This window comes from Pipistrellus hanaki (genome assembly GCF_964339955.1).
Source record: "Pipistrellus hanaki genome assembly, chromosome: 3".
Classification (NCBI taxonomy): Eukaryota; Metazoa; Chordata; class Mammalia; order Chiroptera; family Vespertilionidae; genus Pipistrellus; species Pipistrellus hanaki.
The window spans coordinates 140,493,522-140,506,351 of NC_140505.1; the positions used below are offsets into that span (position 1 = coordinate 140,493,522).

Below are 12,830 nucleotides of genomic sequence, written 5' to 3' on the forward strand. Positions count from 1 at the left end.
AGAACCCGGGCCTGCCTCACCTTCCCCGCCTGTCCACACCACCAGGGCTCTGCCCGAGTGCCTCCTCCTCCACCTTGGGAGCACTGAGGGTTTTAAGAGGAGAGAGGCTAATAAAAGGGTCAAATAAAATCATAATATTGAACAGAATGAAATATCTTTATTTGCCACCATAAGAATTTCACAGCAATCCCTCTGGGACAGAGCAGGGTGGGGATTGCACTTGTACACGCACTCACGCACACGGAGGAGAGAGGTGGGTGATTTGAATCTCATTCCGGGCGAGTCCTTCCCCCTATCGCCTCGGGGTAGAAAGAAACGCTTGCGAAATTTATTTACAAAAATTCAGGCCCCAGCACGGGGGAGGTGCCCAGTCCCATCTCCCTACTGCTTCACCCACACCGATCTTTTTTTCCTTAAAAAAAAAAAAAATAAAGGTGGGAGTGGGGAGGGGGGCAACAACTGCATGGACTATCGCTATAAACCCATGGGGGTCACGACTTGGAAAAAAGGTTGGGAAACCTCAATGCACCAGTCCGGACATTTCAAAGGAGGACTCTACACATTCACAGGGAGGACAGCTAGGCTCGGGCGGGGCCTGGGCGCAGACGGAGGTAGGACACGGACTTTGCACACCTAACACCAGGTCGGAAGGTACGGACATTTCACAGCAAGGCAGGATCACATTTAGCTGCCCCCCGGCCGCGGGGCAGGTGGGGTCGGGGCCGGTCGCCCCAGAAGTCTCAGCCGCAGACGCGGCGGCGGCGTGGTAGCAGATCTGTTCACTTGCAAAGGGGGGGAAGCTTTTAGTTCGGCTCAGGCGCCACGGCTCTTGCCCCGCCCCCACCCGGCCCGAGCAGCAGGACCTCGTCGCGAGGTGTGTTTTCTTTTAAATAAAGTCTTGGCCTCGGCGCCCAGGGAGTCCGCTCGCCGAGGGCCAGCCGCTTCCCTTCGCCCTCCTCCCAGGCCCGGCCCGTCCCGGGCGAGAGTCCGGCCGGAGGGGAGGGAGCTCGGAAGGAAGGAAGGAAGGAAGGAAGGAAGGGCCACGGCCCTGGCCACAGTCCAGGTTTCCACCCGCGGAAAGAAGGCGAGTTAGGAAACGAAAAATAAGAAATAAAATAAAATAATAATCTCCCCCTTTCCCGCTCCCCAGAAAAGGGCCCGGCCTGCGGGTTACAGCAGAGGGTTCCCCGAGAAATACTGCAGCCGGTCTCTGCTGAGTTTTTTTTCTTTCATCCTCCGGTTCTGAAACCAGATTTTCACTTGCCGATCCGTCAGGTTCAGCATCCGGGACAGCTGCAGCCGCTTCTCTTTGTTGATGTACACGTTGAAGAAAAACTCGCGCTCCAGCTCCCGGATCTGGAATTTCGAATAGGGGCAGCGCTTCTTGCGGGTGCGAGGGGCGTCTGGAGGGAGGGGGCAGGTGCGAGGAGAGGGGGAGAGAGACACGTGAGACCCGGGCGACCCCAGCCCACACCGGGCGCCCGGCGGCCCCGCGCCCAGCCCCGCCGCGGGCGCCCTCCCGCCGGGGCGGCCGCCACGAACCCCTGCCCGGTCCAGCCGGTCCCCAACCCGGGGCGCGCGGGACCCCCGCCCCGCAGGCGAGAGCCTGGGCGGGTGCAGACCCGGGGGAGAAGGCCGCCTGCGGGGCCCAGGGCGCCGCTGTCCCCGGCCCCGTCCGCTCAGCCGGCGGCCTCGGCCCTTCCTTCCCCTGTCCTCCCAGGGGTTCGGGGAACGCGCCGTCCTTCCCCCAGAAATTGGGGGGGGGGGGCGCGGAGAAGGAGCGCGCAGAGTGAGAGAGGGAGAGAGCGAGGGAGGCGGGAGGACGCGAGCGAGCAGAGCGAGCAGAGCGAGCGGGCGCCGAGGACTCCCGGGAGCCGCTCCGGGGGCCCTGGCCGCGCCTCCCCGGGCGCCGGGCGGGCGGGCGGGCGCGGAGGCCGCGGGGACCCAGGCCCGCAGCCCAGCGGCCCCCGGAGCCGCCTTGCCCCGTCCCTCCGTCGCCGCCGACCCCGAGCGTGACTCTGGGTTCTGCCCAAGGACCCAGGAAAACACAGTTTGAACATTTCAAAATCAGTTTTTTAAAAGAAGCGGAGCAGCCCTTGGCGGGCCCCTTCGGGCCCAGGTTCTGCTCCAGCGCCTCTCTCTCCCACCACTCCCCCTCTCTCGGAGTTTCTCCCTGTCTTCCCCTCGCCCTCCCCTTTCTCCCCCTCCACCCCTCCCCTCCCGCCCACCCCTCCGCAGCCCGGCTCCCCGTCCTTCCCTTAAATGCTCCTCTAAGTTCACGATCAAAGTTAATATTGCCCGCGATGGTGGCGCTTTTAAAAATTTCACAGACAGACGGAGATAACGGGGACGGGGAGGGGGGGGGGTGTCCACCGGCTTTTTCTAAAGAGCCCTTTCCCCTCCCTCCCCACCCTGTCTCCGTCGTAAAAAGTCGAGTCGTTGGGAGAGAGGGCTTTGTAGGTTATAATAAAATCCTTTGAATGCTTATAAAACTCCACATAAAATCAGGCTGACCCAAAACACGAGGCCGGCCCCGTTCCCCTCGCCTTCACCCCCCCTCCTCCCCATGCTCGCCCTCCCGCCCGCCCTCCCTCGCCGCCCGCCTGGTTCCCGGCCGCCGCTACCTACTGGGGGCGGCTCCCTTGGCCGGTTCCTTGGCCGCCGAGTGGGTCGAGCCGGACGAGCTGGGGTTCGTGTTCTCCTCCTCGGCCTCGGCCTCGGCCCCCGCCTCCGCCCGGGCCCCCAGTCCCGAGGCCGGGGGCGCCTCGGGCTCCCCCTTGGCCTCGCCCTTGCCGGGGCAGGGGGGCTCGGCGGGCGCGTCCCCGCCGCCGCCGCCGCCGCCGCCGCAGTAGGCGTTGTCGAAGAAGCGGTCGAAGGCCTGGGGCAGGACGCTGTTCTTGTTGACGGAGGAGTAGAAGCCCGCGGGGGCCGCGTGCGGGGCGCTGGGGTGGTGGTGGCCGCCGTAGGAGCCTTCGTTCTTCATGAGGATCTCGGTGACGGTGGAGGGAGGCAGGCACTCGCGGTGCATGAGCTCGTCGGCCGCCGCATAGCAGGAGGAGTAGCTGTTCCGGGGGTGCCACTTGCCGGAGGGCTCCAGGCCGTAGGAGACCTCCCGGACCGGGGGCACTTGGGCGGAGTAGGGGTAGGAGATCTGGCGAGAGGGGGCCTGGGGCAGGAAGGAGGAGACCGTGGAGAACTCGGGCACGTAGTAAGTGCAACTGGGCAGATAGAGGTTGGAGGCGCAGCTCCCTCGCTCCCCGAAATCGGCGCCCCGGTCCTTGCGCGACGGCGAGCAGAAGTTGCCCAGGTTGACCGAGTTAAACATCGTTCTCTTCTCCTGCCGGCTCCGGATGGAGGTTTTGGACCCGGTCGAGCGAGGGGGGAAAATTTGGGAAGGCGAGATGACGCGTTATCCGTCTTAGTCTCTCTCTCCCCGAGCACGTGATCCAAAGTAGATATTGTCATATATCAGTTCGGAGCACTTCGCAGACGTAGGAGGGGTTCTCTCTTAGGTAAGATGGGGACGTTCAGGCGATTGGTTTGCAAACACCGCAGAAACATTATGAAAATCAATTGCAGATTTGTATTCGTTTTCCCTCTCTCGCTCCCCTCCTCTCCATTCCACAGAGCGAGCAAAGGAGGAGAGAGAGGCTTAGGGTGGGGTGGGCGGTGGGATGGGCAGGGGCGGTGGCTGGGAGGGGGTAGATGTATTTTTCCTAGCTGCTGCGCTCTCTTCCCCAGGATTGGGGGAAGGAGGAGGGCTCTCACGGAAGGGGTTCTAGCCTCCTCCCCTGCGTCAGCAGAGACTAGGATGGGGATGAGGACCTCTTTCCCCACCGCCTGATCCCGCCAGAGATGTTAATCCTTCACCCCCAACTCTCAGGGGCCCGGAGCCCGGGAGCCCACCAGCCGGAGAGGGGCCAGCGCCTACTTGGAAGAGTTGGAATAAATCAATCCTTTTTCCCCCCCTCCGGGGCTGGGTGTCAAGACTACCTTTCCCTTGGGAGAGACTCCTCAGAAGAGTATCTGAAGTTTCTCCAAGGTGAGGCAGCCCAGTAGCAAGCCCACGTTCCAACTTTGTCTGGCTCGCTGCGCTGCGGCAGCTAGGGACTTAGATTAGTCATAAAGGAGTGGAAAGCAGTGCGCCAGCCGCCCAGCCGGTGCCTGGCAAAGTCTGGGAAAAACCTTCTCTAATGTTGTGTTAAATATTTAGTACGAGAGAGTGGCCCTGGGTGAATATTTCATGCCTGACTTTATTGTCAATCAATGCACAGAAAGCTACATCCACGGTGGTTTTTTTTTTTTTTTTTTTTAAATCTCAAACCCCAAAGAAAAAGGTTGGAACGAATGCCGTGTATCTTCTCTTTGGGTTGGGGGGCTCAGCCTCAGCTTGGGGAGCTGAAAAGGAAACCCATGTTGGGGTTCCGGAAGGATATGGTTGCAGGACTAGGTCTGGGGCTCTTATCCTTAGATGATTTGGGACTGGGAGGTGGGTGGTGTGGCCAGATGCGGGTCTCCAGACAGACCACAGGGCAGTGGAGGGGAGCTGAGGAGCCTGGGCAGGCAAGGCAGTGTCTAGGGCCACTCCCTGGTGGGGGCTCCCAGCCCTGCTCCCAGGGGCCCGCAGCCAGGCCTCAGTGCCGCCTTCCTGTTTCTCAGACCTGCCCTGCCTCCTTCCACCGCGTCTGCCAGCCTTCTGATGGCTGTGGCCCAAGGGGTGGCCTCGGTGGTTCTACCCTCCCTTGCCTCCCATCCCTCTGGACACCACAGGACACATTTGGTCAGCTGAAAACCACTTTATTGAAAGGTTCTGGACCGGGTCCAAGGGGCTGGAGCAACTGTCAGGAGCAGAGAGCAACCTTGGATCCAAGGAGGAGCTGTCAGAGCATGATTTGTTCTGGAAGGAGGGGAGGAACCGAAGCCCCCAAAAGACTCAGCTCATTGCAACTCAGGAACAGCCAGGAATGACCCAAATTATCTTCACACCAAATTTTGGATTAAAATTTGTTTCCACTTTTGAAATGTCATTTGGATTTGATTTTTCCTTGCTGAGCAGGATGAGGTACTGAGGCCCCAGAACCAGATGTGGAAGACACAAACACAGTGCCTTGTCCCCAAATACAACCCCCCCAAAGTCTATTCCTTCTTACACCTCCTGCCTTCCCAAATTTGCTCAGTCTTTAGAGCAGCATCTAGGGAGGACCTGCCTCCTCTGTGGGTCTCGTTCTTGGGGTGGCTCTGGGATACCCAGGGATAAGACTCTGGCACCCTCTGCCCATTCATCTATCGCTGGCCAAAAGGCTCTTCTTTTGTCCTGACTAGATCTTAACTGAAGGCAAAGAGGAACTAGATATGGGGCCTTGAAGAAATGTTGGACTGCTTCATTGGTAAAGGTTTACAAAAAGAAAAATCTGTTGCTTTTCCTCCTTTTTTAAATCCCCTTTTCTAGGGCGACTTCTCTATACGTAAGGGGCTGCAGAAAGAAAAATCTGTTGCTTTTCCTCCTTTTTCTACCCCTTTTATAGGGTGATCTGGGGCCAGCGTTTTTAATTATAATGATGGGGAACTATGGACTATGGCTTTTATGGGGTTCATACTGACCTCATTAAACCTGAGTTTATAGAAGGCAAAATGTTCCCCAAACAGTGATAGGGACCAGCGAGAGGTTGGTGAGAGACACCACTATTCTTTGCAGAGATGTGAATGAGGGTTCGTAGTCTCAGCTTTGGATTTCCACTTTCTCCCAGGATCCTGCTTTCTCCCCCATCCTGGCCTCCAGGGCAACGTGGGGCCCAGGCCCCGAGGCAAATTCTGCACCGCCAGGGCCGGCAGTGGGGAGGGGGTGCGCTTCCTGTGAGGAGACAGCTGTGGGCCTGAGCACTTGAATTTGACCACCAAAGTTTATTCCAGGGCCACCATAAAAGGGAGCCAGCCAGCTGCAAGTTGCTGTTGGCAGCTCTATTTCCTTGAAACAAAAAAGAAAGGCAGAAAAGAATGTCCGAGGAGCTGATGTCCAGGGTCTCCCAACAGAGGTTTCTGAAAATAATATTCTTCCTTCTAAAAGTCAGGCATCAAGTTCCATTTTTTTTCTCTAGTTTTGGTCTGGACTTAAATTTTCAACAACTTAAAAAAAAAAAAATCCCAGCAACTGGAGGTTGGTGCTGAAGTCACGGGGAAAAGGCCCTTGCCACGGAGGTCTGCAAAGAATTGATTGGCAAAAATGCCCACAATAAGGGCTATGGACCTCGACCTCCCTGCCTGGCCCTAGGTCCAAACCGCTCCTAAACATAGACTGAGCTGCCTGCCCTAGGCTGTACCCCAGGGCATCAGTATCCCCAAATCTATTCCCAAGAACCTCGCAATCCCCACTGCCTGGAGTGGAGGTGGCTTTTTCCTTCTCATCTCATAGGTGCCTGTGGCCCCTCCACCATCCTGGGGTTCCGGCTTTCACATGCAATCCTCCTCCTCCCGCAGGGTCATCCTGCCCACCCAGGCCTCTTGATGGCCTCAGTAAGCACTGCCTGCCTGCCCGCTAGCAGGCAGCTGCGGTCTGGGTAGCTGCCCAGGTACGCTGGCCACTGGCCAGGGCTACGAATTCCGGCTCGCTTCTTTCCACACATGGACACCAGAGACAGCTTCAGAAGGGGGCAGTATCTCCCACATTCCCTCCTGGGAGACCCCAGTCAGCATCCTCCACGCGGCCCAGGCTGCCTGGCAGCGTGACCGCCTCCTCCTGCTGTCCGGGCTCTAGAATGGGTTGTGGGAGGGAAGGGGCCCACCCCACCGACCTTGAACTGGGAGGAAAACCAGGGAGGCGAAAGGGGCTGGTGGAGCTGCGGTGGGCTTGAATTGTAAATTCGGTCCCTGCTGGGTAGAATCAATAAAAAGATAAACAATAAGCACATGGACACTCAGCGATTCAGAAGCCGGCTGCCAAGGATGCACCCTCATTAGAAATGGGCTTGCATCTTTTTGCACATATTTCTCTTTCTTAGAGCGATAAGGGCTGTTTAATAATCCTTTAGTATGCTTGGGGATTTTCAGGCCAGCGGTTTATCCTGCACTGGGGACACCTCCCACCCCCATCTAGGGAACTAGAAGGGGATAGGACCTCCGGTTCTTGGCCCCCCACCTCTCCTCAGCCCTGGCCATCACCCCAAGCCCCAAGCCCCAGGTCAGACCACCTAGACAGACGGATGCTGCTCCTCTGGCCCCTGGACAGGCTAAGGGGTGGGGGAAGGGCAGCCTCTCTGCCCCGAAGCCCCACCCACCTTTCTCAGCGGAGGGATTGTCCCAGGAGGCTAGCAATGCGACCCCATTTCTCCCCATAAAAGTCCCATTTTACGAGCCAGTTTCATGGGCCCCCTCACCAAATGCTCTAAAACGAAGGAAATGTCTTAAAAGCAGTCTGGAAATGGAGCAACTACTTTTGGATCTTGGTGTTCCAAACCCAGTTGCAGCAGCACAGAAAATGCTTTTTTCCCCTTCTGCCCAGGATTGCCCTGCTGGGCCACTGGATGGGGCTCCAGGTGGGGCGTCGCAGTGAGGCCGGTGGTTGGACAGGACACCCACCATTCTCGGACTTTAGCGCCTACTTAGGCTCGGACCCAGTTCTCCAGATCAAAGTGAGCTCTCGGCATGTTTATGAGATCAACTCAGTGGCTCTTTACTTGTAATCAGATGCCTGGGTCGAATATGCAAAAAGGAACAGCCCATCCGTCCAAAAAGGAAAAGGAGAGAGAAAGAGAATTCAGGTGACACATAGCAAGAAGATCCAGTCACCAATTAAAAAAAAAAAAAAAAAAAAAAAAAAAAGGCCCTTTGCCTGCAGCAAGAATGGTTTGTGGGTCTGTCCCAGCCTCCAGGCCCTCCCCTCTGCCTGCACATTTCACCCTATTTCCAGGGCCCGGAAGCCAAACTCTGCTGTTTTCTGAAGTTTGATTCAAAAGCTTCCACACAGTGTGGACACACCACCTGGGGCCAGTGTGACCGCCTGCACTCGCCAGCCCCAGTGTGGAAGCGGCCTTCTGCTCACGATGGAAAAAAATTTTGCTGCTTTCCTCTCTGCCGTCTTGGGGCACGAGGGCCAGAAGTTGAGTTACAGGAAGATTCGCCAGAGATTTATCGCTGGCCCCAAACTTGGAAAGCCTCGTTGTCATAAACAGCCATCTATTGTCTAGACTTTTATCTCTGGGTATGGATCGTGCATTACTAAGGCTCAGGAGACACGGGCCTGGCGCTGTGGGGTGTGTGTGTGCAGCTCAGTGCTTGCTCCTCCCACCAAGGGCTTCTCGGGCAGGTTTGGGAGCGTGCACAACTTTGTGTGTGCCGGGCAGGCACACCTGAGTGTCCCCGGTGGAGACCCGACATGGGGAAGGCCTCTTTGTGCCTGGGAACATTCTGGTGCATGTACTGTGTGCTGGAGGAGGATTTGTCACGGTGTGTTTTGTTTCTAGGGCATTTTAAGTGTTCCTGTCTGGGCTTTTGCGGGTTTTATTAACCTGCATCTGCTTGGCCTGTTTATGTCCCTTAGAAACAGATCATCTGGTGTTTTTCAATCTCGGGGCCCATTGTGTGTGTGTGTGTGTGTGTGTGTGTGTGTGTGTGTTTGCTTCTCTGAGGAAATGGGCTTGGGGGATACCTCTCTAATTTTGTTCCCTCGGATTCCTCCACCCACCCTCCACCAGACCCCAGCCTCCGCCTCCACCAGAGTGTCTGACCCTGCCCCACGCCCTGCAAGTCCCGAAATCTCCCAGGCCGCTACCATTTTCTGTCACAGACCCGAAACATTTTGATCTGAAACACTTTTTGCAGCATGAGGGCTGGTCGTCTCCGTCTTTCCCCACGCTATGGGGAAAGGTCCCAGCTCCTAAATGCCCGTATTTCCGGGAGCTCTTCTTCCTTGAGCCGCCGGGCACCTCAGAAAGGGCTTGCCCAGTCCATTTTGACCTTTTAACACTCTCTACAGAACCCCAGAGAACACCAAGAAGGGCCTCCTGCTCCCTTGCTCCCTTCCTGGGCTTCCTGGCAGCCAATGTCCAAGCCCTGGCCGCCCCCTCAGCCCCTTGAGCCCTGCAGTCAGACCTTTTTGCCTGGATTAATGTTTGTGGGCGAGACAATTATCACCTTAGATCTCAGGGTCAGATGCTGCTTTTGAAAGCTGGGATCCTTAACACGAGCAGAAATAATCAAATCCTCCCCTGTGTTTTCCATTATCCGAACATGGGGTGGGCGGGCTCCGCTGACCACCCTCGCTGCTCCCGGCAGTTCCTAGCCTGGGCCTTGGGCCCCAGTCAGGTCCCTTAGGCGCCCCCAACTAACGAGGTAAAAGGGAGGGGACGGTTCTCAGAGGCTGGTTTCCAGTTGGGAAGGGAGGAGGCCACAACAACTAGGGGTTTGGGGGGCATCAGACTTCACCAGAAGCCCCCACCATTGCTTCTGAGCATCCCTCCCTTCGCGCCATTAAAAATCCCACTTAAAAAGCGATGGTTAGACTTAAAAGGGGCTCTTGGGGCGGGGAGCGGGGAGAACAAGCTGTGAGGTCCAGCAAAAAGGACACCCCACGCCACGTTCAAATTCTTCCTCTCTCCGTCTCTACCTCCGTCTCACCCCTCGTGCACTCTGGAGGGGAAGGATCAAGGGTCCCACTCCAGGCTCCTCTCCCTCAGCGCCTTGGGTGGAGTCTGCCCGCTGCCCGCAGCCCAGGCGCCGCCGCCTCTCGCCTCGCCTCTCCTCGCCTCTCGGGAGCTCACTTCCCTTGGGCGGGCCAGCTGCGGCGGCGTCGCTTTACTGTCTGTCCCTGTCCCCCTCCATCCCCGCCTCTCCCGCACCTCTCAGACCCACAAACATCTCACAGGCTATCTTGCTCCGCACCCAGGGCCTGGGCTGAGCGGGTTCAGCGCCGGGCACCGCTCTGGGCGGGCGCGCCGGGCTCCCACGCGCACGGGGGCAGCTGCTTTGCCGGCCGCCGGGTGAAAACGCCTTCCTCTCGCTTTCCTGCGCCTCGCCCTTTCTTTCAGCCTCTGGTCCTGAGAAATAAATTCACCCAGGTCTCCTGCCTCTCCATCGTCTCCCAGCCCCGCCCCCGCGCTGCCTCACTTCTCCTTACCGAGCGAACCGCCTTGTTTTCGGAAGGAGACCTGAATAGAAATGTAAGCTGTACATGAACTTTTCTTTGTGACGGCTACTTTCCAATGCCTACGTCCTGCTCCGCTTGGCGGTTGGAGTGGAGCGGAGCGGATTTGGAAGTCTGCAGGAGGGGAGAGGGGGGCGTGGAGAGAGACGGAGCCCGGAGCCGCAGACAGAGGCGAGAGGCGCGGCAGACGAGAGAAGTGGAGAGAAAAGAGGCGTCTGGGTGGAGAAAGGAGGGAGAGAGGGAGGGAAGGAGGGAGGGCGGGCGGGAGGGAGGGGGCCCAGCTGGCAGGAGCGGAGCCAGGGAGAGAAAGGGAGAGAAAAGTTTCCCCGCAGTCTTCATTAGTAGACTTCTCCGGGAGCTGCTTCCCTGGCCCGCGGAGCTCACCCCCAATGAAGGAAGGCGGGAGGTCCCCTTTCTTCAGACCCCAAAGAATCCAGTGTTTACAAGACCAGAAATGCCATGGCCAAGTCCTGGCAGAAAGAGAGGCTGAAATGGAGGACGGCACCTTCCATATAAGGTACGATGCTAACTTGACCTTCACTTTGTCACTGAGCCCCCCGCCCCCGCAGACTCCTGCAGGCAGCCAGGCTGAGCGAGCTTCTGCCTCCTCCTTCCTTCCTTTCTCTCTTTCCTTTCCTTTTTTCATCTCCCTCCTTCTCCCCCTTCTGTCATTTTCTTCCCTTTTTTCTGCCTTTTCCTTTTTATTTCCTTGCTTCTTTCCCACCCCTTCTACTGTCCCCCTTCTTAATCCCTTTCTTTCACTCATTCATTTCCCTCGTGCTTGCTGGTTTCATGGTTTTCCTTGATTCTCTCTTGCCTAGCTCTTTACTGTAATCTCTTCTTCCTCTCTCTACCACAGTCTTCTGTTCTGGTCTTTTGAATCCCAGAAACAAACAAACAATATATATATATATATATATATATATATATATATATATATATATATATATATATATATATATATATATTCTTTTCCTATCCCCACCCCAAATGATCTCCATAGCTGTAGACTGGCTTCTGCCCCATCCACATGTCCCTGGGTGGAGGGTCAGGAAAGAAGGCCAATTTGGGGTCAAAGGGGCTTCACTCTGGGCCCAGCGACCAGTTGGGGATGACAGTGAACTTCTTTTTGGTAAGACCCTGGTTTCCTCTCACTGGCCTCACCCTAATGGTCCTAATCAGAGAGCGGAGAGAAAAGGCCTTGATTAGGGATGGAGTGGGAGGGGGCGGTTTGGGGAGAGCAGAGATCACTGCTCCTGAGACTAAAGAGGAGATTTAAATACCAAATTGTTGTTTGCCCTACTCTGAGTTCTTAGCCCCTTAAATACTAAAGATTTCTCTTAAGACATCTGGGGATGAAATTTAGAGAATTAGGGATTTCTGGAGATTCACACACACATAAAAATAGGAATGAAAAGGACTATGGGGGCCACTCTATCTCACCTCTTGCTGTCTCCCAGGCTCCAATAGAGCCACTGACATTAACTCTAATCATGTCTTGTGCGGCTATAAAATAAAAGATATTATGGACACCCCTATAATTGTCTGTTATTTGCTTACTCGTGGTAATTACAATAGTAGATGAGATAGGTCTATGCAGAAAAAGTAAAGCCAAGCAAATTCCTCAAAAATGAAACTGTTTTGCTGAGGCCTTCAAACTCTCTTATCCCTTCTTCAGGAGGCTCCAGAATGTCTAATCTCCTGCCTAAGACCTCTTTGGCTTAGGAGTAGCCATCTTGTCGGGGATAGGGTGATATTGGGCGATCCTACCACCTACTTTTACTCTATATCCCATACACCCCCCTCTTCTGCAAAGGTAGCACAGAGGAGCAGACAATAAAAGAGAAATGCCTTCCTTCTCTCTGTCCCCCTACAATTATCCGGATAATTGCATGAATTCTTCTTTGAATGCTGCTGTGTAGTCAGGGTTGGGGTTTCAGCAGGAAGTGCCGGGGAAAGAATTCCAAATGGGGGAAGCGGGGAGAGTCCTGGTTCTTACATTCCCAGACTTTATAGTTGTGTCTAGTGTTACATTGTTTCTTCGGGCAAAGATCTTTGTTCGCCTTCAGTCATATTTCTCCCCCCCCCTTTTCTTATTCTCTCCCTACCTCTTATATTGGCCCCTTTAAAGGAGATTCAAATCATCTCCTGCTTTTAATACACGACTATAAAAGTAAAATTAATCCCCCCTTGCCCTTTAATATCAATATCTCTCCGTTAAGTATGCACATTGGTGAGAATAAACATAATTAAGTGTTGCAACCCAAACCAGCAATTACATCCAAGGTATCCCCCCACTGGGTTTGGCTCATCGAGGGGTGTTCACTCTGCAGTGAGATAACCAGAGGGTGTTTTTATTCTTTTTATAAGCTCTTTGGGTCCTGAGTCAGCACCAACTTGGTAGAAAAAGCAACCATGAAGCCAGAGAGAGAGCCGCAGGAGGGAAGAGAGCGCCAGACCAGCCGGAGAGGAACCTCGGGGAGAAATGCAGAGAAAGGAAACGGCAGCAGGTCCCTGAAGAAACGCGGCCGAGGGCAAGAGAGGCACTCACAGACAGAGGTTTACATATTTTTATTTAAAGGACTTTTTAAACATGGAGGGCTTGAGGAAGAAAAGGGAAAATTCAGGGAAGGAGAGGGGAGCGAGAATTATCCAAGCCACAGCAAGAACGCCCCAGCAGGGAAGAATGGCGCTC

General features: G+C 55.6%; 1 protein-coding gene and 1 long non-coding RNA gene across 2 annotated transcripts; both read right to left on the bottom strand.

Moving 5' to 3' along the window:
- Positions 1 to 419: 419 nt before the first annotated feature.
- On the bottom strand, positions 420 to 3,648 carry HOXC11 (homeobox C11). The gene is made up of 2 exons (XM_084879983.1): positions 2,629 to 3,648; positions 420 to 1,403 (listed from the first exon to the last, which is right to left on the bottom strand). The coding sequence occupies exons 1-2, from the start codon at positions 3,323 to 3,325 to the stop codon at positions 1,171 to 1,173; spliced, it is 930 nt and encodes a 309-aa protein (XP_084736109.1). The 5' UTR covers positions 3,326 to 3,648; the 3' UTR covers positions 420 to 1,170.
- A 2,233-nt stretch (positions 3,649 to 5,881) lies between these two features.
- On the bottom strand, positions 5,882 to 10,388 carry LOC311620531. Its single transcript, XR_014794708.1, has 2 exons — positions 10,109 to 10,388; positions 5,882 to 7,684 (listed from the first exon to the last, which is right to left on the bottom strand). It is a non-coding gene; the product is annotated as an uncharacterized lncRNA (long non-coding RNA).
- Positions 10,389 to 12,830: the final 2,442 nt, after the last annotated feature.